Here is a 23,547-nt window from a genome sequence, read left to right on the forward strand (position 1 = left end):
CCATCTGTTTTAATGCCCTGACGGTATATCTGCAGACTTAGTGCTAGAAATCGGGTTTCGATAATCGCGGTGGGCAGAGCACAGATAGCCCAGTGTGTAACTTTGTACTTAATTACAAACGATTCTTATTCGTTTACTTAGTACACGTTTCTCTTTCAAAATTTACTTACCCGAGACCCGTACAGCATTTCCCCAACTCTTAACGCAACGAGTCGAATGTACGGTGAGCTAAATTTTTGTAGTGAACGCTAAACACGATGTTGATTATTGTGTTACTTTCAGTGTTTGTGTTGAGCAAATTTTTTCGCCTCCTGAGACAAACAATCTATTCCGTTGGGTCGAATCTAAAGAGTGGATTATCTATACTGCCAGATGCAGTGCACGTCGGTTGTTTCGTAGGTTCTGAACGTGATCAGTTTGTAGTTGGACATTGGGGGAATATTCATACCTCTCTTCTTTCGTTACACGACGAAACGTTGTTAGTCCAATGGAGGTGTCCTTGACGAGATCAGAATGATAAACATTCATTCTGCAGCAGTAAGAACGTCGTTATACGAGACGTACGTAACAATCATAACATCTAATGAACGTTGTACTTAAATAGCAGATACATTGATTATTAAACATTTTTATCTCGTAATCGGCGCATATATCTATCGAGATAAAATAATATAAATAAATATACAAAAACAACAACAACGTTTACGCAATACAAGATAATGATTTGTATATGTACAGGTAAAAACAAAACAAAATACAACAATTTTTACTTTAAATTTCGAACAAAGCTACTCGTGGGCTATCTGTGCTAGCCGTCCCTAATTTAGCAGTGTAAGACTAGAGGGAAGGCAGCTAGTCATCACCACCCACTCTTGGGCTACTCTTTTACCAACGAATAGTGGGACTGACCGTCACATTATAACGCCCCCACGGCTGAAAGGGCGAGCATGTTTGGCGCGAAGGGGATGCGTACCCGCGACCCTCAGATTACGAGTCGCACGCCTTAACACGCTTGGCCATGCCAGGCCCAAATGCAACAATCATCTGATTAATGTTGGGTACTTTTTTATCACGTCTGTAGAGGGAGCTGTGTTTTTTGTAGTTGCTGCTGTTGGTTTTGTTCACTGTTCTAACATTCTTGATTCTGCCGTGTGACAATTTTCGTCTTATTGTACTAAACTTCAGAGAAGTCACATTTCTAATGAAGTTAACACAATAGTTATATTAATCTCAACATTTAAACAAAGGAGAAGGGGGATAAACCAACAGCATTTTCATATCTAGGAAACAAACTACACTATGGGAATAGTAAAATTGATCCCAGTACCAGAAACAGCTGTTGAAATAGGATCTACACAAAAGCGAGGGTTCCCCTCCAATCGGGTTCAGACTATTAGCAAGTCTCACGAGAGAAATGAAATTAAAGCTACACACAAATGCGAACGCGCGCGCGCGCACGCACACACACACATATATATATATATATATTACAGGGGCATACGTAGAAGTTATAAATGGAATGCTATAGTTGGTTTGTTGTTAAGTGCAAAGTAACAAAATGGACTATATGTGCTCTGCTCACCACGGTTTTTAGCGTTATACGCCTTCGGACTTGCCAACAAGCCACTATGAAGGAGAGGGCACTAGGTAAAAAAAGTGGTTACAAGAAATAAAAAGAAAAACACGTTGGGTTACGAGTATTTTACTAGAATTTTTATGGCAAACGTAAATTATTCTTATAACTTTAGTATTTACTGATCCATATCTCTGTTTCATTATCTTAAATGTACAAATAATTAACTAGCTCATGGCGACAACTTTAGGAAACGAGATTTTCAACACGAGCAGAACATTAAAGAAACGTGGGTTAAATGGCCACATCAGAGAACTCTAGGATTCGGATATATCAGTCTAACTTTTGAACTACTTAACAGAGAGAAGATGACCAACCAGCAATAAGAATTTATATTAAGATTGGAAAGAAACGACAGCATTTACCAACATGCGCTCACAGATGAATGTGTGTGGAGAATTTTAATTGGAATAGGATCTCAAAACGAGAACTTGTTCATATATAGCTCGACTCTAGGTTCAGCCCAAGTAACAAGCTCGACACTAGGTTCTGCCCAAGTAACAAGCTCGACTCTAGGCTCAGCCCAAGTAATAAGCTCGACTCTAGGTTCTGCCCAAGTAACAAGCTCGACTCTAGGTTCTGCCCAAGTAACAAGCTCGACACTAGGTTCTGCCCAAGTAACAAGCTCGACTCTAGGTTCTGCCCAAGTAACAAGCTCGACACTATGTTCTGCCCAAGTAACAAGCTCGACACTAGGTTCTGCCCAAGTAACAAGCTCGACTCTAGGCTCAGCCCAAGTAATAAGCTCGACTCTAGGTTCTGCCCAAGTAACAAGCTCGACTCTAGGCTCAGCCCAAGTAATAAGCTCGACTCTAGGTTCTGCCCAAGTAACAAGCTCGACTCTAGGCTCAGCCCAAGTAACAAGCTCGACTCTAGGCTCAGCCCAAGTAACAAGCTCGACTCTAGGCTCAGCCCAAGTAATAAGCTCGACTCTAGGTTCTGCCCAAGTAACAAGCTCGACTCTAGGTTCTGCCCAAGTAATAAGCTCGACTCTAGGTTCTGCCCAAGTAACAAGCTCGACACTAGGTTCTGCCCAAGTAACAAGCTCGACACTAGGTTCTGCCCAAGTAACAAGCTCGACTCTAGGTTCTGCCCAAGTAACAAGCTCGACACTATGTTCTGCCCAAGTAACAAGCTCGACACTAGGTTCTGCCCAAGTAACAAGCTCGACTCTAGGCTCAGCCCAAGTAATAAGCTCGACTCTAGGTTCTGCCCAAGTAACAAGCTCGACTCTAGGTTCTGCCCAAGTAACAAGCTCGACTCTAGGTTCTGCCCAAGTAACAAGCTCGACTCTAGGTTCTGCCCAAGTAACAAGCTCGACTCTAGGTTCTGCCCAAGTAACAAGCTCGACTCTAGGTTCTGCCCAAGTAACAAGCTCGACACTAGGTTCTGCCCAAGTAACAAGCTCGACTGAAAGGTTTCCAGCGGTTCGTTTCGAATATTTTTTTTCTCTCTTCTTTTTTTGCTTACCGATTCTTCCGGTAATTTGGTGCAGATGAACGATATGCTTCGGTATAATACATGCTTTGCTTGTTCACCCACATCCACTCTTAACTTTAGTTTTATTTAACACTTTCGCTGCGTAGTTCGAATATCTCTGAATAAACATTTACCCCACAGCTACCAAAAAAAGCCCCCTTCTACTTCGACGTGCAGAAATATCCCCCTGTACTTGAAACAATCGTCAAACCTGCTTGCGTGCGTGCTGCTATCTGTGTTCTACGCTGCTAACCTGAATGTTCATATGCTTCTTTATAATATTGCCATCTTTGTAGGAACACACATAGAATCTACACAAGCTTCTTTATATTTTTAATGATTTTGGACTCTTATTGGCCTAGTTTTAACTATATTTATGCTATTTAATGGAGAACACTTCTAGCTTTTCTCATTTTTTTGTTTAAATTATTATTTTTCATTATCCAATACGGTTTTCAATGAGTATCTCTTTTAGATGTAGAAAGTACAGTTTCTTTTAATATTAAAAAAATACAAAAATTCATACTTTTATTTTTTGGTGTATAATTGACACTTATTGGGAATCACTATGAAAATTAATTGCAAAGTGAAAGGTTAAAATCTGACAGCAAGTGTATCCCTCCACCCAGGTACAAAAATGTTCCCATATTTTAATTTGTAGTACCGACTGTCTATTTTCTTTTTAGTTGTTCCTTTACGTGATAGGTTCTTAATGATTTGGTTCATGGCCTAAAAATTATACACTTATATTTTCTGGCTGCAAATATTTCGAGATTATGCAAATTCAGTTATGCCAACTAGATGTTATTTTATTAACACTTATCCATCAACAAGTTAGGAAAGTATCTGCATTGGAAATTCATGCAAAGCCACATACGAGCTATCTGCGCTAGGCATACCTAATTTCACCTTACAAACTAGAGGTCATAATCACCCATTGTCAACTACTGGATTACTGATATTTGACTGAATATTGAGGTTTTATTATCATCCTCATAAAGCAACTACGGGAGGCCCCGAAATGCAGAGCACGATTTTACAGCGACGGGACACAAGACATAGAAACCCAAAAGCATTTCATGATCAACTGTGGGAAATCTTAAAGTATTATATAAAAAAAATGAGCAGAAACATAGGTATCTTTAATTCGTTAATACTTAACAAAAATATAAAGGATTAAATTGTCTTGTACAACCAAAGAAATATAACTTTTTATTTAATTAAGGAATTTGCAACAGCAAAGTTCTTGAGCAAAATTAATGATGAATTTCCATAACTGGGTAAACATATATTTAATACATTCTAAGTAATATTTTTATTATCTAAAACATTCATAATACAACGGAAGTGCTAATGAAAAAATAGGAAGGCACATTATATGATTTCAAAATGTTAGGAAAAGATCTTAACTAAGTTATCTGAAAGACACTGATTTATAAAATCTAATCACATTTTTCTTGTCAGGCATGTTTACGTTCCAATGACAATATGCATAATGCAAAGACAAGAATATTCTTATACATAAATCTTTTACTTTTGTTTTTGAAATACAAGATTTATTTGTCAAAATACATCTAAATCTAGTGTATCTAAAGATGTATTACTGATTAACTTTAGAGCAGAAATTATTTAGCATATGTTGCTCAATGCACAATGAAACTTGTTTAAAATGGAACTGCTAAAATTAAAAATTACAAATAATCTGAACAGTTAGCTATACTTTCATTTTTGAAATTGTGATTTAAATGCTCAAAATTATTACAAAAGCAAACAATTAAATGGTGCTCTTTGCTAAACAGGATTGACAATGATCTGGAAAGTTGACAATAAAAATTACCAATACAATGGAATGGGAAAAGTATTTACATTTTGGTAAAGATAAAACTATGTTAGTTATATTTCACAAAATTACAGAAAATGGTTCCTTTTCTTCCTCAGAAGTTGTATAAATGAACTATTTACTTAATTTGGCAATCATTACAAGCAGTTTCTAATTTGAATGACAGACTACACTGAAAGCAGCTAGTCAACACAACCCACCACAAACTCTTTGGCTACTCTAACTAAATGATGGAATTTGACTGTCAAATAAATATAACCACTAACACTTTGATTCTCATGTTTGGACCATCAAAGTGTAAAGAAAAGTGCAAGTTACATTAAAATAGTTTATTAATAAAGCCACACAATAAAAAATAAAGAGTTGGTACATAAAAGCTAAACAATACTTAAGTTTAATAACAATGATAGTGTCCAGTAACACAAAAAGTAACCAGTTGAACTGAACTTGATTATCAAGTAAATTATTAAACCAGCATGGATACATTAATATTAATTATCAGTTTCTTAACTTAGTCTACTGCAGTCATTTAAATAATACAAGTTATATACAATGCAACTAAATTTTTCCATATATTTTAGTAGATTGAGCTCTTAGAAAGGCTTTTACAAGTTACTAATTTTAAGTTGTATTACTTTGAAAAAATATAGTAGTAATATCTCTGTATCAATTGTAAATTTATAAGCTAAAATACGATTAAGAACAGATCAATATATAAGAATATTATACACACACACAAGTGCATCATTACAGCTCTTCTTTTTATGCCTTTAGAAAGTAAACAAAATGCACATTTGAAACTGTAAAATATTTTAAAAGGACCTCAAATATTAATTACGGATCTTCCAATTTTAAAGATTAATTTACAAAGAGCTACAATATACAGAATACAATGTTCCATTAAAAACAAGCAACATTAACCAATTAACTAATAAAATAAGCTGCTTTATCTTGTAAAGATAGAAGCTAATTAAATAAATATTTCATATGAAAATCTGAATTTCAGTAATAATTTAAAATTCAGACTTATATTCAAGTTTAAATTTTTATTCTGCATATGGTATATACCTATCATTTGGTCTTTCTTTCAGTGAAGTTTTTAATTCAGATTCAAAATTTCATTTAAAAACTGTTTTTTCTGATTGGGTAAAATCATTAAACTTTAAAGATGAATTATTAATGATAACTTTGTTGGTGATTAGATAACTTAATTAGCTTTTTTCTTTTTCCAAAAGCTGCTACAAACTCAACTGTACTGTATAAAAAGGTACTTGGATCTTTACTGCATGTCAAATAAACATGTAAAGGCATTGAAGAACAAAGTTGTTTTTGAAAACAATTAATTAAAAATATTACGTTTATATGGAGCATCTTTGGAAGAAAAAACAAAAGGGTGGATATTTAAATTTTCTGTACATTTCATCTACCATATTTGGTAGAGTTGTTAGTTTAGTATTTACATATATATCTGAAATAATACTGCTACTAAAAGCTGTATGTTAGAATCAAAGAATGTAAAATTATATTAACTTGTTAATAAAGATTAAAATTAGATGTTCTGTCTAAAACAAACATAACAAAGAAAAAACCAACAATGAAAAGGAAGAATGTGTTCTTTTCATATAGAATGAAATATCAAGAACTAGTACATTCAATGTGTTTATAAATATTTAATGATGTTTTATACTATCTCAAATTTACATATTAGATTATTAGGGAACATTTCACATTAGTTCTGCCAACTGTGAGAAGAAATTCCATTATTTTGAACTTAATTTATATATGATAGAAAATTCATTTAAAGCTTAAAAATACAAGCAGAACAGTCTCTAACCTTTACAGCTCTTCATTAATAAAAATAAAATTCTAGGAACCTTATGATAAATATAGTAATATGACACTTAAGCATGCCAGCATGCTTTAGGCTTCTGTACATTCATAGAAGGCACAGTAATACTATATGATTTGTTTTAAAGTGTACACAACAAGAAATTAAGTACATACAAAATAAATTCAACATGTTTCTGTTGATACATACATTTGAACTTCATTTATATTAAAACTAGGTGCTATTAAAAAACAACAGATAATAATCTAAGTAAAAATAGCATAAAAATATTTCTATGAAAGTACCGTGAGCAATGAAAGTATTTTTGTAAAAGCACTTTGTGCATTAAAATATCTTACCAGTGCCTACAGTGTTACTGTAGAGGCTTTAAAATATAAAAGTACACTGTAACTTCCAGAGAAGTTAACTATATAAAGGTACATTGACATGAACTTGTATATAGTGTAGTCAGAAAATGTTTTAGTATAGTATCTTTCAAGACTAGACTGCAGTTTACAAAGAAATAAAAACTCAAAACTATATATTTTTAGTTTTACATTTATTACACATGCAAAACCTCAAGCCACCATGCTTAACTTCTTTGTAATTAGTATTTATTAACTAAAATAAATATATTATTAAAACCGACAAAAAGTTCTAAAACAAACTATACAGTTTTGGACCAGCTGTAAAGAAACAGGCTAACATTTTAAATTTTGGAATCACACTGAGTTTTTCATAATCTAAGAAAGGGAATTTACTGATCATAATAACTGTAATAATCAAGTAACTTGCATATTGAATTGATCCAAGTTTTATGAGGTCTATCAACATTCTCAATATAATAATAAAATCTTATTATATTTATAGCATGGAAACTTGCTTTAATTCACATTCAGTTTTAAAGTCTTGAGACAATATCTAACAGTAGTAGTTTAAAAAAAACACACACAAAAGTTATCTGTTTCACCAAAATTAATTCCAATCTTCATGAATACATATGAAAGATAATTATCAACCATTATATACACATTTGAAATCTTTAAGATAGATATGTATTTCAAGTTAGCAAACAGCTCTTGAACTTTACAACCAACAACCTATTAGGTATGAATCTAACAGAGAATCTTGTGAGCAGCTTTCAGTAAAGTCTACAAACTTGTTGACAATCATTATACAGCTTTCCATCTCTGAAGACAGTCAAATACACAAGAAATGATTTTTTTCAAGTCCCACAACATTTCAACTTTTTATAATTGGGTTTATAAGCAAGACTAATGAGATTATCTCTGTTTGGTTTGTTGTGATCAGATCTCTGAGAAACGATCTTTTCGACGAGATACTCAATAGCTTGATCTGCAATAGACAAAAGTTTCACTACTAATGAGTGAAAAAACAAATTAGTAAGAGATCACTTAAAACCATTTGCCAAAAAAGTGAAGTCAATAAGAAACATGTTACAGCAACTTTTAAAAGAAAAAAGTTCAGACAACAGTATGACTAGCCAACAAAAATATTTATTTTTTTAAAATGTAAATTATTTTTGTTAATAAAAATTGTCTGACAAGATGCTGAAAATTCTAAGAGAAATGAAATATTACATATTTTCAATATAATAAACATAAATGTTTATGCATAATAAATAGATGCAACAATTAACTTTCAAAGAATACACTTCAACAAATACAGTAAATAAAAACTAAGCATGAATTTCTTTTTCTCAAATGTGAAAACTCAGAATAATCCAGAAGAAACAGTTTGGTTGTTAACTTTAAATTGAAATTGGTAAAAAACCTGTTATTCAAGATAAAACAGTTTAGTTGAAAAGATTACAATGATACAATCATGCAATAATGGAAGATATAAACCTATAGACAAATTAGTTACAGTGCTATAAGAACTCTAACTCAAATGAGAGGATTGAGAAATGCACTATGTAAAGAACAGTACATAAAACATCACTAATCAAACTGGAATGCTGTTGGCAACATATGCAAATATAATATACAATAAACAGTGTGGTTGAAACACGTTTATTAATTTTTCCTTTCTTGAACAGTTATACTAAAAAAGTTATTAAATGAATGAGAAATGCAATCAGCTGATAATGTAGGTAAGCATGCACAAAAAGTGACAGTGACATCATTTTTATGTTTAGAATACAAAACTTCAAACGTTTTTCTGTTAATGCATTGAATCATCTTGGAAGTGAAAGCTTAAAAATCCATGAAAATGTGTTTTGTTTAAAAATATTCTCTCGTCAAAAAATAAAGACATTTTTATATTTTGTGCCTATGTAACTGACACTTTACATTTTTTTATTAAACAAAAAGCTAGCTACACAATTAGCTATCTTTGTTGTATCTGTTGCAAGTATCAAACCTATTTTCAGAATTCTAAGCCTTCAGACATAGAGCTGAGTCATTTGGAACACAATTTAAAACACAATCAACATACATAGTTTTTGTGCGACTCACATCTGATAACATATTCATTTTTTGTTAAAAGATAAACAATTCTTTTATGGCAGTACTGTTTGTCTTCTTTCTAACAGATATTTCCAAATATAAATTTAAAATTATGTTAAAGAGAAAAGTCCAAATATTAACATGGTTGACTTACTTACAACTTGAATTATTACTCACTCAAATATACTCATGGCAATGAAAACTATTACAACTGAACACAGACTATTTGAAAACTATTATAAAGCCATTTTATATCACAACACTAATTTATTGATTTTTATTCTTATGGTTTGAATCATTCCAATTTACTTTTTCTTTAATTTATATCAAATTTACGGTCAGTGTGTGTCAAATCACATAAGAGTTTAGTTTTTTTTCAATCACTGTTAGCATGTTAGGAAAATATAGTTTTATCAAATAAATCCAAATTGCCAAAGTTACTTATGAAATATTATATTATTGTAAGAAAAGCAGTTGAAGTTCAAATCTTGTGATAAGTTTGTGTTAAGAAAATATGAAGCCATCAGACAAGTATATGAGAGTTCAGGTCACAGTATTCTGAATACAAATATGTTTCATGTACCAATTCATAGGTTCTCAATGAGTTTGCAAAGAGCTTAGAAATAACTTACAGTACTGCAAAAAAAAAAGTTTTAAAAATTAAAAGAATATCATGAAAGTTAAATGTAACAATAATAATGGCACACCTGAATATCTAAAAAGCTATTACAATAATATTATAAGTTGTGAATTAATTAAGTTAAACAAGAAATAGTTACCACATTCAGTTTAATAACACTTACCAATATTAATATTTTCTTTGGCTGATGTAAAAAACCAGGCTAAAATGTTGTGTTGTTTACAAAATGTTTTCAGCACTTCAGAATTGATTGAAACACCTTCAATATCACACTAAAGCAAAGAAACTTAGCAAGTGCCAATTACATACAACTCTAAATGAATTAATAGCATTCCACTTATCAGGACACGATAATGATCATGAAAGTGGTTATATATAAATTTATAAACGTAATACTTCATAACAGTTAAAATAATGTTACCATCATAGTATTTTCATATGTTATACCTTAACCATATTTTCAACTTACAATGTATTATAAAATTGCAAAAAAATTAAAAACATATAAAACTAATTACAGTGAACTGACATCCATCATATAGTTGTCAATGGTTTAAAAGGCATTCACAATACAAGGAACTTACTGGCAAAGATAAAGTTCTACAAATAACATTATCATAACCTATGACAAGTACAGTTATGACAGAAAGTGTTTCTACCCCTGCATCTCGAGTAGTTTCTTGATCATAACTTAAAATGTATCACAAGCAAGCTAACAATTATAATATATTATAAATATTATACTAAAACACATCCACATAAATTTTTATGTAAATTAAACAACAAATAAACTGTTTATAAACAAATAACCAAAAATAGGAGGAGCAGAAAGTGTTCGTACAGTTCAGAACGTGTGAAAAACTGATATTCCTGTAAAAGTTTTGTGTAGTTTGGCAAATAAACTACAATATACCATTCCAGAACTAGATACTTGGTTCATTATTGTTGGAATTTAGCCAGCAAAAAATGTACTTCCGGCAATTTAGTGCCGTTTCTGTCATTATCTGCTTGGTCATCATGGTGAACATGAAACAACTGTCCAGTGATTTAAAAAACCTAATTATTGTAAAATACAAGTCTCGTGTGTCTCTTTCCAGTATTGCTACACAACTTAATGTGCAGAAATCTACTGTTCAAAGCATAATTGCCAAGTTTAAGCTTACAGTATCAACTGCTAACTTCCCTTGTTCTGGACGCCCCACCAAAATTCCAGAGAGGTACTAAGAGAAAGATTCTCAGAGAAGATAGTAGGAACCCTCGTTTAACATGTAATGACATACAGAAACTGGTAAGGGAAACTGGGGTTGAAGTAAGAACCTTTACAGTTACGAACATGTTACGCTCTTCTGGGTTCAGAGCATGCCGTCCTCGTAGAACTCCATATTTAAAGTCTGTTCATTTAGAAGCACGATTGAGGTATGCAAGAAAGCATGGAGATAAACCCTTTACCTATTGGAAGAGTATTCTTTGGTCAGACGAGACTAAAATTGAGCTTTTCGGCCACAATGATTTCGCTATATTTTCCGTAAGGGGGAACGAAATCTTCCAAAGAACACCGTCCCCACAATTAAACACGGAGGTGGCTCGATCATGCTATAGGGTTCCTTCAGCTCCTCTGGTGTATGCAGCCTTCACCGCGTCAACGGAATCATGAAAAAAGAAGAGAACGTTGACATATAAGGCACTTATTTCAAGAATGATGCTCAGAACTTGCGACTTGGGCATCGTTGAATCTTCCAGTATGACAATGACCCTAAGCACACATCGAAATATGTGCAATCCTGGTTGCAGAGGAATCATATAAGCCTTCTGGAGTGGCCATCGCTGTCACCCAATCTCAACCCAATTGAAAATGTTTGGCATGAGTTAAAGACCAGGGTACATCAGCCTGCAAAGAGTTGGAGGCCTGTAAATAAAAATGGAAGAAAATACCAGTCGAGTATAATCAAACAATCATGGAGGGCCATGAGGAGAGATTGTGCCAAGTAATTCACCTGATAGGCTATACAACTGACCATTAAAGTAAATGCACAAACACTTTCTGCCCCTCCTATGTTTGGTTATTTGCTTATAAACAGTTTATTTGTTGTTCAATTTACATAAAAATTTATGTAGATGTGTGTTAGTATAATATGTATAATATACTATACTTTCATTATCCTTATTGTGATACTTTTTAAGTTATAGTGAAAAAAACTACTCACAACGCAGGGGTACAAATACTTTCTGTCGTAACTAACACTATAAATGTTACTAACTGTCAATCAAAATGGTACATTATTGTTGGCTAAAGTTGCAGGTAATGGTCAGATTACAAGGACTTTGTCATTAAATTTATTCTAAAATTTCCCATTATAACATGCCTTACTTTCTTACCTTGTTTGCTAACAAAATTATTGGAATTGGCTGTCCATTCTGTAGAGTGACCTTGTTTTTAACATCATTCTGCCACTAAGAAAAAAAAAATCATTCTAAATGTACTCAAACAGCAAAATCAATCTACATAAACAAGATCTATTAAATGGCACATTAAGAGCCACTCATTATGAAATTCTTTAAAAAACACTCTACATAAACAGTTAATTACCTTCACAGTTATTACTCAGATGTTCATCTTTAACTATTTCAGTTGGGAACAAGAAAAGTCAAAGTAACCACCAAATTTCCTATTTAAAATTAGTAACTTAGTTTTACGGAATGATAAGAATAAAGAACTAAAATAAAAAGATTTTAAAAGAAAAATAAAACTATTGATTTCTGTTTCCTAACTCAAACAGCTGCAAGTACATGGTTTTGAAAGTTGTATTCAAATATCTTTATCTTTTTCTATAACAATTTTACTTGGATGCCTGAAACAGAGAATAATAGAAGTTCATGGCCAGTAAGTTGAATTTGTTTGTTTCTTAGTTGTAAGCACAAAGTCACCCAGTGAACTATCTGTATTGTGCTTACCACAAGAGTAAAAACCCAGTTTTTAGGATTACAAGCCTTGAGACTTACCACTGAGCTGCTGGGTGGAAGAAATTTTAAACTTATAGAAACAAAATGAGGTAATACCAATAGAAATATGATTCTGGCCTCATTAAAATCAACTGAATTAGACTTGGTGCTTTTTATCTTATCAGCTATGAGTTTTTGGATTTAACAATAAAAACACAGACAACTTTAGAGTATTATGAAATCAAGCAAAGGAATTTGTTGCATGAAGTACACACTCAAACAGATCATACAGATGAAGCAATAACATAAAAAGACCAAATCATTTAATTAAAAAAAATACAAAACTATACAAACACAAAATATACACACCACACACACACAAACAAACAAAAAAATTGAAAACTCTCTTTACATCATTACAGACTGCATTTTAATATTGAAACAAATAAAGTTTCTTAACCAAAAGCCTTTGACACTTTCTACATAAAGATTTATTAAAAGTTGAGATTTTTGTTATTGTTGTATATAAACAAATTTAACCTTTAATAATAAAGACCAACATTTTAATAAGGTTTCTTTTCTTACAGGTTCTAAACACATTTGTCTCACTCCCCTCCATGTGGATTCCTTTAAGTGGTGAGGGGGGCCCCCCAGAGAAGTTTCCGTTCTTTCAGTTTACCTCCTCTTGGATCTAAACATCCACCCATATCTTTGCTGTGCATGGCAACACGTGAAGAGGAGAAGAGGATCCTGGTGGTTGAGCCTCTCAAGTAGGCCAGTATTAACCAAGTACCAGTGTTGAATGTTCTTAACGGGTGTTGTGGACAGTGTGTCTGATGTTGGTGTTCGGGTATAGTGCTCACAAAACCCTGGTATTACTGCAGTGTTCTTGTTTGGCACTATGGTGCATCCACTTGTAGGGTTCCATAGAGGATTGAGTCAGTGGGCACCGAAACACACTTTCTTTATTATGGATCACCTAATTAAATTTGAAAAAAATAATAAAAAAACAGATCATAGATAAAGGAAAACAACTTGTAGATTCTGAACAGTAATCTTTAACTTCCTGAGCACCTGTACCTCATTTTCTGATATTACATTCTTTATCAGACAAATCTTTAGGGCAAATGTCTTTCTTTTTTTTTAATCAGAATGGACAAGAGTGACTTGCTGGCTCTCCTAGAGCTCCTAAAGTAAATTAAAAAGCTTCATTCTGGTTACCCACCTGATTCACCTTGAAACATCAATCAGAGAAGCCTTTCTCAAACAACAACATCTTGTGTCACTATTTTTTGATCTTGAGAAGACTTAAGATACTACTTGGAGGTGTGGCATTTTGTGAGAGTTCCACTTATATGTGTTGCATGGTAATTTGCCCATTTTCATTAAAACCTTTTTAATGGGCAAGCAATTTCAATTTCTTGTGGGTTTGACACTTTCCCTTTCTTTCTTACAGGAACTTGGAGTCCCTCAGTCTTGAGTGCCACACTTTTCAGCATAAAGATTAATGCCTTCACTGGACAACTCCCTTCTACTGTTGCAAACAGACTTTAAGTCAGCAACTTCCACTTTTCATAGTAATTTAACATGATGTTCAGACTGGCCTCAAACATTTACTGAAGTGGACCATAACAAACAGTTTTAACTTTTCTCTCTTCAAAACTATTTGCATGCACTTTTGCCTGTAATGGGGTATTTAGTGTGATCCTAAGCTCTGTGTTGTTGAAGTTGTGCTTTCTGTGGTTCCTAAGGCAAAGTTCTTGGGGCTTTTTTTTCACCACAAACTGAACTTTATACCACACATCAAACAGCTATGAGTCAAGTGTACAAGGGCACAGAACATCCTCAGTGTCCTCTCTTCCACCTCTTGGGGAGTGGATTGATGTTCTATGTTAAAGATTATTTGCAACTTCAGCCTTAAAGATGCTGGAGTCCATTCATCATCAGTGGCTTTGGCTCTGCACAGAGCGTTTTCTGCACTTCCCCAGTTTAGAGTTCATACACAGAGTCATATGAACCTCTGCCATTTGCAACTGTCTTTATCTTGTGCTTCAAAGTTTCAATCCTTACTACAGCATCTCACCATGGATTATTACCATCTCCAAGTGTGACCTTTCTTTGAGTCATTTGAGAAGGGCAGATAATCCCAGTTGGATGTACTGTCTTCTATTTACCAAACATCTTTCGAACCATCCTTCCATTCCCATTTATGTGGATGGTTCGAAATCAGATGGCTCTGTGGGCTCTACCATGATTTATTGTAATTTGATGGCTGCACACAGAATCCTCTCTGCAGTTTCTGTGTTCAATGCCAGATTGTATGCTATTTCTCTTCCCTGGATTATATAGAAGCTAAGCAGTACTTGAATTGCACTATTTATACCAACTTGCTTAGCTCTTTACTGGCCCTGGAATACCTTCACGTTAGTTCTCACCATGTTTTCACCGATATTTAAAACCGACTGACCCATTTATCTTTAACATATACTTTTATACAGTTCTTCTGGATACCAGGCCACTTTTATATTTGCAGGAGCGAGCTCTCTAACACTGTAGCTAAATCAGTGTGCTCTGGTGCTATTACTGCTGTGTCTGTTCCATACATTGATTATGATCCTGTATTCAAGGCTTGGTTCTGTACCAGATGGTAGTTGACATGGAGTGAGCAAAGTGTTAACAAGACTTTCCAGATAAAACTCTATTGTTCTTTGGCTATTTTGTTTCAATGAGGATCAAAAGAAGGAAGTTATTCTAACTATACTATGCACTAGTCACAGTTTTGTAAATCATCATTTTATTTCATCTGGGACTGATGCACCAACATGTTGTCTGTGTAACACTCAGATCACAATAAGCAACATTTTACTGTCTTGCCTTCATTAGAACTCTGAATGACAGTAATATTTTAGATAAGTTTTACCCACAGGTTTACTTCTAACAATGGACAGTGTCACTGGAGATGGGAACACCATCCACCTTAGAAATGTTTTTAATTTTTTGAGGGCCATTAGCCTTTTTAATGTTATTTAAGTTTTTAAATCAAAAATTGAACTTTGTTTTAATATGATTTATTTTTACAAACTTTAACAATTATACTATATTTTTAATTTTTTACTGGTTGATTGGTGCAAACAGCCTAGTTGCTTTGCACCATAAAATGCCAAAACAAGCAATCTTAAACTGTGACACTGATGTTTCAAACATTATGTCACCAGTATATATACTTTGATAATTAGCTGAGCATACCGAAATCCACCTAACACGATACAGACTTTTGATGTTTTTGTTTTACATATGTATGAAAATAAATAACTACATAAAACTTGATAGTCTAGAGCAATACCTGTAATTAGGTCAACAAGTTCTATCCTTTTATACCTTATGCAAGTTTTTGATTTTGTAAGATCCTAAGGATTAATACAAACAGGAAATGTTACATAAGTGCAAGCTTTAAGCATTTTTCTTGAAAAGTCACATAAATATAGTGTTTTTCCATAAACTACCTGTATATCATGAACTCATAACAGATTTATGCATGTTTCAAGATTTATAAAGAGAAATTCAAGTGACAGACCAGTTTATATTTTTCTTCAGAATTCCTAAAAACCTCACTCTTTCTTTCACCATTCAAACATTATGCATATCTTACACCCACAAGTTTTACAGCACCAGAAGATTTTTTGGTACTATAGCTTGTTGTATTTATTACATCAGCTTTACTGCAGATATTAACAATTATTAAAAAAATCTGTTAAAATCATTTTCTGTTTATACTTATGTTATATTAACCTTTTTCTTCTACTCCTTTGCCTTATCTTCAAAATATTATCAAACACTCACAACTATAATTCCTTTAAAAGCATTACAGTTTGCACTAGTCCTAGTCATTATGCTAATACATGTATTACATGTTTGTGAGCCAAGGCTTACTTTGACTTACTATTCTAATTACATTAAATAACTGCAGTATCGATACAGGATTTTGGAGCTGCTAAATGAAGAAAGGATAAATGTAATGATATAAACCCACCAAAACTAAGTTTTTAAAAAGTACAGGGGTTGCATGGAAAAATGGAAACAGATCACCTATTTTAATGTTAACATTAAAATATTATTCATTGTCATTGTCCAGGAGAAGAAAACTTAGCCATGAAGTAATCTAACTGTGTAATAAATTATTCTGCTCTACTTAACCTGTCTCTATATATGCAGTATATTGTAGTTTTTTTTTAAATAAAGAAAGATTCTAAAAATGATACGTTAGAAGTATTTATGTCAGGTTTGAAAGAGGCACAATTGTAAGTATAGGTATAGCTGGATCCTCAATGACAGGAACATCAAAAAACTATACTCTAAGGAACAGTGGCAACAGTAATGTTAGCATGAGTATCATACAATAAAATCATGTCAGAGAAACAGAACAGTGATCAAGAAAGATTGTGACAGAAGTATTAACACTAGTTGCAAAATGAAAACAAAAGACTACAGTATCAAAAGTGGGTAAAAAACTTAAAATTAGCCAATAATAAACAATCTCAGTTAAAAACCTTAATGGAAACTGCATAAGACAGTTTATTATGGCAGGCCTGCCAATAAGAAACTTCTGATAATACCAAAACTTTAAAGCCTCAGTAATATGATAAAACAAAAGTTGGACTGAAGATCAATGAAATGATGTGGTTTAATCAGATGAATCATCTTCTACACAATGGACAAATTTAAGTGAGGAAACAACCAAAAGAAACTTACAATCATGGTCATCTTATGCCATCAATTACGTATGGTGGATGTTCTGTAATGATAAGAGTAGATTTTCATTGGCATAGACCAGAGGTTATGACCTTACTGAAAGGATTTCTTAAATCTCATTACAGACCAACTTCACTCAGGGATGAACAATGTATTCCCAAATGAAGATGGTCTGTTTCACTAAGTCAATGTCCAATTAACACTGCTAAAATAATGAAGAACTGGTTCAAAAATATGAGTACATGAGTAATAAGATTTAAAACCATCAAAGGCATGTAAGGTCAGTTATTGAAACCAATTTACCAAAGAGATTACCACCAGGAACACCACTTCAAATATTACCAGCTGTTATTGATACAAGTCTGTATTGTCTGCACATGAAGAACCAATTCCATATTAATAAATACAAAGTAGAAACAGTTGTTTCATTTATTTTGTCTAGCCTTGTAGGTCTCACAAATTGATCCTGAAAGAAACATTTATATTCAACAAATACAAAACAGAAACAGGCATTTCATTTATTTTGTCCAGCCCTGTAGGTCTCACAGAAATGGTCCTGAAAGAAACAGTGCTTATACTCAACAGCCAATCCTCCTCGACTTGGATGTTTTCAATGCATATGAGCTAATAAAATTTTTGTTTTCAATGTCTTGTGGACATTGATATTCTATAGTTTTTTACATCAGTATAAGAGTTTTTGTGTTTATGCATTATCTATGCACAAACCTGCTTCTATTTTAATAAACATGTTTTATTTTATATACTTATCTTAAAATAGTTAAAGTAGAACTACTTACCTTTACAACTGATTCAAGAGTTGTTGGCCTGTAAAGAATAAAATTATAAATGTTCATACAGTCTGGTGGCATTTACAACAATGATGATGGTTAAAAGGTAAAACAATCATCTGATGTGGGAGTTCACAAACAGTTCTTCAATTACCTTCTTCATTTCAAACATTTCAAATTTAATTTCTGGTACAGGGTGTTATGTACATCTGAAAAACTACAAAATTAACTATCTGAGCTTCACTTTTCCTAACATAAAGATAAACAAAAAAAGTATTTAAATTCTTAAAAATTGTTTGATACAATTTTTGTATTTCCTTAGTTAAATGCTATGAATTCACCACTCATATAATTAAGTTACTTGTCATTAGAAAAGAAAAAACCTTAACTACAAAGATGATGAAACTAATAATAACAATTACAATTACTTTTTATAGAAAGCATTATTCAACTTGCATTTTTATGGAATTTACAAACATGAGATAGTTTTCATTTGTACTTGGTTGTAAAAAACAGTATAACTTCAAAATAGAACAAAATCTATGCTTAAAGCTATTCTCAATACAAATGTCATGATAAAAGTAAAAATATCAGTAACCAGTACACTTCATATTTTATGTCTAACCTTATAAATAGGTCATCTTATACATTATATCACTGCAGGCATCATATCCATGATCAATATTTTGTACCTCCTAGATTTTGGCTCAGATTCAGCTAAATATCTTGTATTTAAAAACATCAACCTAAGATTAAGCAATGAATTTTATGTTCATGAGAATGTTCTCAAAATACATCTTAACAGTATAAAATGAATGCTGTTTAATAACAAGATGAAAGTGAAGCAAAAAAAGAAAGAAAACTATTAAAATTATATTATTAAATTCTGTTTAATGACAAGATGAAAGCGAAGCAAAACGAAAAAGAGCTATATTCATATCTTTGAGTCCTCTAGATGTAGCTTTACTATAAGAAAATCAGGGTTCAATTCCCCTCACTCAGCACCAGATGTGGCTCATATATTTCAAATAAGTAAAGGAACTGATTGTCACTTTTATAATGCTCCCACATCTAAACCTGAAATGTGTTCAGTGGCATCACATTTTGAGCCCCACCCTTTTGATCCACAGCATGGAATATTAGCCATTAGACTATTCTCATCTCAAGTATATATAAAACAGTTTAATGTATGTGCATCTTATAAAGCAAAACTACAGAATTAATTATTTGCATATTATTTACTGTGAAGAATCAAAATCCAAATTTTGGAGTTGTAAATCTATAAAATTACTGCCGGTCATCCATAAGACAGCATAATGGTCTAATTAAGCATAAATTAACATTACATTATTTAAGAAATCTGGTTGCAAAAAGATGACTGATACTTATGGCAAAAAAAAAACAACCTATCAGAGTTGAAAATGGAATGGGGGTACCAGACTATATAACCATAATCCAATAACATAATATAAAAAAATGTTTTTCTTCTGATTCAAAAAATATATATATAATCATAAGTGAAATCTGTAAAATGCCTTGTGAAGAATATAAATACACAAAGAGAGGAGACTGCTTTATTTGTGGAATTTGTAGATGCTGCTTGCTTACAGATTTATGCTTGAATAAAGGAAATCATATTAACTGGAAGTGATTAAACAATGCCAAATGTGGAGAAAGAATATTAATTAGAAGGGCAAGTGATTTGAGAGGTTAAAACTGAATTACAAGATAGCATGATGTTGATACTGATTCTGGAGAAGATGGAAACTATGAAGCCTCTAAAACCATTACTAATACGTATAGCAGTATCTTTTTTAATACTTCATGAATTTTAAATCGAAAAAGAGATACTGAATACTAGAATCAAGTAGTTTATTTCTACCAATCATTGCCTTCTGGGATAAAATTTGGCACAATGCCAAGAGACGTCAGTTTTTTTGTGACTGGGGGTCTTAATCTAAATAGAAATACCCATTTTAGCATTTTAAGTGAAAAGTGAAATATAAATCTTTGGCCTCTAGGAATAATAGAATAATTATTTAACAACTTTTCAAAATTACAAAACAAATAAAACACTTACTAATGCAGTTTTCTTAAGTATTTTATGTTACAAGAAAACTAATTAGAACTAACAAGTGACTATTGGGGCAATAGCAAATAATTAGATGTTTTCTAATCATATTACTAAGTTAATGCTAAGACCAGGTATTTCCATGTAGATGAAGTATCTACATTAAAATAACATTTAATGTTGGTTTTCAACAAATTCAAAGCTTCAAATAATATATTAACTAAAATTCTTAATCTTACCTTGACAAGTCATAAACAATAATAGCAGCAGTTCTGAAAAAACAGAAACATGGTATTAAATTGAACAAAACTATGATAAAAGAAACAAATGTTTTAATTTTGGTAAAAGGAAAAAAGCCCTGTAAAATATTTTTCTGGCATTTATTTTACAGTTAATTAAATTTCATAGCAAAAAAAAAATGCTAAGAAACAAAAGGATTATTTAGATACTTGTTAGAATTACTGATCTGAAAAAAATTACATACAGAAATAGAAATATAATTGATTTCAAAATAAAATCATATAAAGATAAAAGTCGAACTACATCCAATGCTACAAAAAACTTGTAATTTTTGTTGATATTATAATGTGCCAGTAACTATTTTAAGCCACTTAAACAAGGTATTACTGTGATATTTATTTTAAAGCATACATACTAATGTATCATTCGTAACTGGTCAAATAGTTTTAACTTTATTTTGTTTTTTACTGCCTGTTCCCAGATAAGTAGAGTATTTTGGCTTCTGTACTTAAACCTTGTTCAGGTTGAATGCCAAAGTTGTTAATTATGTATTTCTATTGGTTAGCACAGCACTGTGACAGAGCTCCTTTCAGTGTGTATGTTTTTCTATGTGATTGTGTATATCAGGAAGTGTTATAATTGATGTCATTATTCAATATATATAGTTTAATTAGTAAGAAAACTGTTGTTCAGAGGTTGCTGAAGTAGCCATGGTCTCAACAAAGTGCAGAATGCTGCAATTTCAGTTAAAGGGATTTCTCCATTGTCCTGAAGTGCTGATGGTGAATAGTGAAGTATGTATAGATTTTGATGTTATACTTTGTCTGTGATATGATCTATTTTGTAATTATTTTCTGCCAATGGTGAATCTTTCCAATGAGTTAGTTAGTCTTTTCGTATTTTTAGTCTTTGTTTAATGATTTATCTTGTTTCTCCAACATGTGCATTTCTACAAAAATATGGTATTTTGTAGAGGAATTCCCACTTGTTCATGGGTTGTTCCAGTTTCATTAGGCTCTTTAACTTTTAATCTACTTTTAATTTTTTTACTCCTTGCTCCACTCTCATTAAAAACTTAACCTACAATCCACAACTATTCAAAATAATATATATTTTCATAATAACTTAAGAATATCTGTGAATTTACACTATAAAAATTCACAATCCACATAACCCAGACATTAACTATCATATGAAACTGAACAAAAATTATTTTAAATTCACCTAAAAGCTTTATATATCACTTTTATGTTGGTTTCGTATAAAGCTGCCAATATCCTAAAGAAGCTTATTTTTACAAAATTTTATTTTTATTTATCAAGATAATATTTGTAAAACCTTAATCACATTGTTATTTAATTTAGTTTTAATAATGTTTGTTTGTTTTTTGAATTTCGCACAAAGCTACACAAGGGCTATTTGAGATAGTCATCCCTAATTTAGTAGTGTAAGACTAAAGGGACAGCAGCTAGTTATCATTGCTAACTGCCAACTCTTGGGCTATGCTTCTACCAACAACCTCCATGGCTGAAAGGGCAAGCACATTTGGCAAGATGGGAATTTGAACCCGAAATCTTAGATTATGAGTTGAGTGCCGTAACCACCTGGCCATGCCAGGCCTTTAATAATGTTATAGTTTATGAACAATTATTATAATTTTATGACACATGACTACCTATTCCTGTATATAATAAAGTATGCATATTTTGCTTTACTTTTCTAGTAGTAAACCCACATTTATACATAACAAAACCAGAAAATGTTTAATATTATTCAAGTGAATGCATCAAACAATAGGTAAAACACATTATACAACAATTAGTTGCTTCTTTCAAAACAAGGTTTTAGTTTAAACGAACAGAAGTAACAACTGTAATTTCACAAGTACAGAATGGCTATAAGCCATTAATATAATATGCATGCTCCACTGCTGTAACCAAACAGTCAAAAAATCTATTGAAGCAACATCTGTTTTTATGGTGGTCTTTCTTCCAAACCAAAGCTAGCTGAGGAATTTAAAAAAATTTAAATATAAAATGTAATATTTACAAGTAAAAAAGAACTTAAAAATTAATAAGTATTTATAAAAGAACCATTCTACTTACGCATACTTATAATACACATGGGTCATGTACCCAAAACGTTCATGGCCTGCAATATCCCTGAAGAAGCACAGAAGAAGATATAGTTTATTAAGTTAAATTTAAAAAAAAAAATTGGAATGTAAAGAAGTTATAAAGCCTATGTACTGAAAATTTTCAAAAGATAGATCAAGAAACCCAATAACCCAAGAGTTTTCAGAAAATAATTTCTCTTTATCTTGGTTCAACATTACAAAAGAAATAAAATCTACTTTCCAGAAGTCAAAATAGGTCATCTGCATTTTGTTGGTTTTCTTTTATTTATTTTTTATTTTTTTTCTGAGTGTCTTAAATAAACAAAAAATACACTGACTTTTGTTCCCAAGTATTACCTATCATTATTTTGTGTGTTTACAGAGATCTATTTGTGCCACTTTTAAAATGAGGTGTGGAGCTTTCTGAATTGTGAATTTTATGGTATTTTGCTGGTAGTTGTAAACTCTGGCAGAAATAAAATTAAACCTTATAAAACACTGTACTGCATCATCAACACTGATTAATATCTCTTTTTGACTATGACAGACTTCCAACCTGAAAGTTTAGATTATTTGAAGAGTTCATACTTTCTGTCACTAAATCTTTATTGCTTAAAAGTCAAGAAAATTGTAGTTCTATTGAGCCCAAGATGCAGGCAAGCATGAAAGTATTATGCCAATACTGTCAACAATAATGCTACAAGTGCTGACCCTCACTCATTTTCTCAATCAGAAGGTGTGTAGTGCTTTTCTTC

The 23,547-nt window shown here is 32.0% G+C and overlaps 1 protein-coding gene across 6 annotated transcripts in view; it reads right to left on the reverse strand.

Moving 5' to 3' along the window:
- Positions 1 to 4,403: 4,403 nt before the first annotated feature.
- Positions 4,404 to 23,547, reverse strand: part of LOC143229630 (ras-related protein Rab-32B-like) — a 38,923-nt gene continuing 19,779 nt past the window's right edge. Inside the window, exons 5-10 of one of the 6 annotated variants that reach the window (XR_013015966.1) lie at positions 22,782 to 22,838; positions 20,676 to 20,708; positions 18,375 to 18,402; positions 12,265 to 12,339; positions 10,052 to 10,174; positions 4,404 to 8,136 (exon numbers count right to left, since the gene is read on the reverse strand). Coding sequence is in view for 4 of the 6 variants with exons in the window: in XM_076462220.1 (XP_076318335.1) it covers positions 8,006 to 8,160; positions 10,052 to 10,160; positions 12,265 to 12,339; positions 18,375 to 18,402; positions 20,676 to 20,708; positions 22,782 to 22,838 (457 nt within the window). In the remaining 2 variants the exon portion in view is untranslated. Of the gene's footprint in view, positions 8,161 to 10,051; positions 10,175 to 12,264; positions 12,340 to 18,374; positions 18,403 to 20,675; positions 20,709 to 22,781; positions 22,839 to 23,547 lie in introns of all 6 variants that reach the window. The other 5 variants (XM_076462220.1, XM_076462221.1, XR_013015967.1 and 2 more) reach the window with 5 other exon arrangements.

This window comes from Tachypleus tridentatus, chromosome 10 (assembly GCF_004210375.1).
Source record: "Tachypleus tridentatus isolate NWPU-2018 chromosome 10, ASM421037v1, whole genome shotgun sequence".
Classification (NCBI taxonomy): Eukaryota; Metazoa; Arthropoda; class Merostomata; order Xiphosura; family Limulidae; genus Tachypleus; species Tachypleus tridentatus.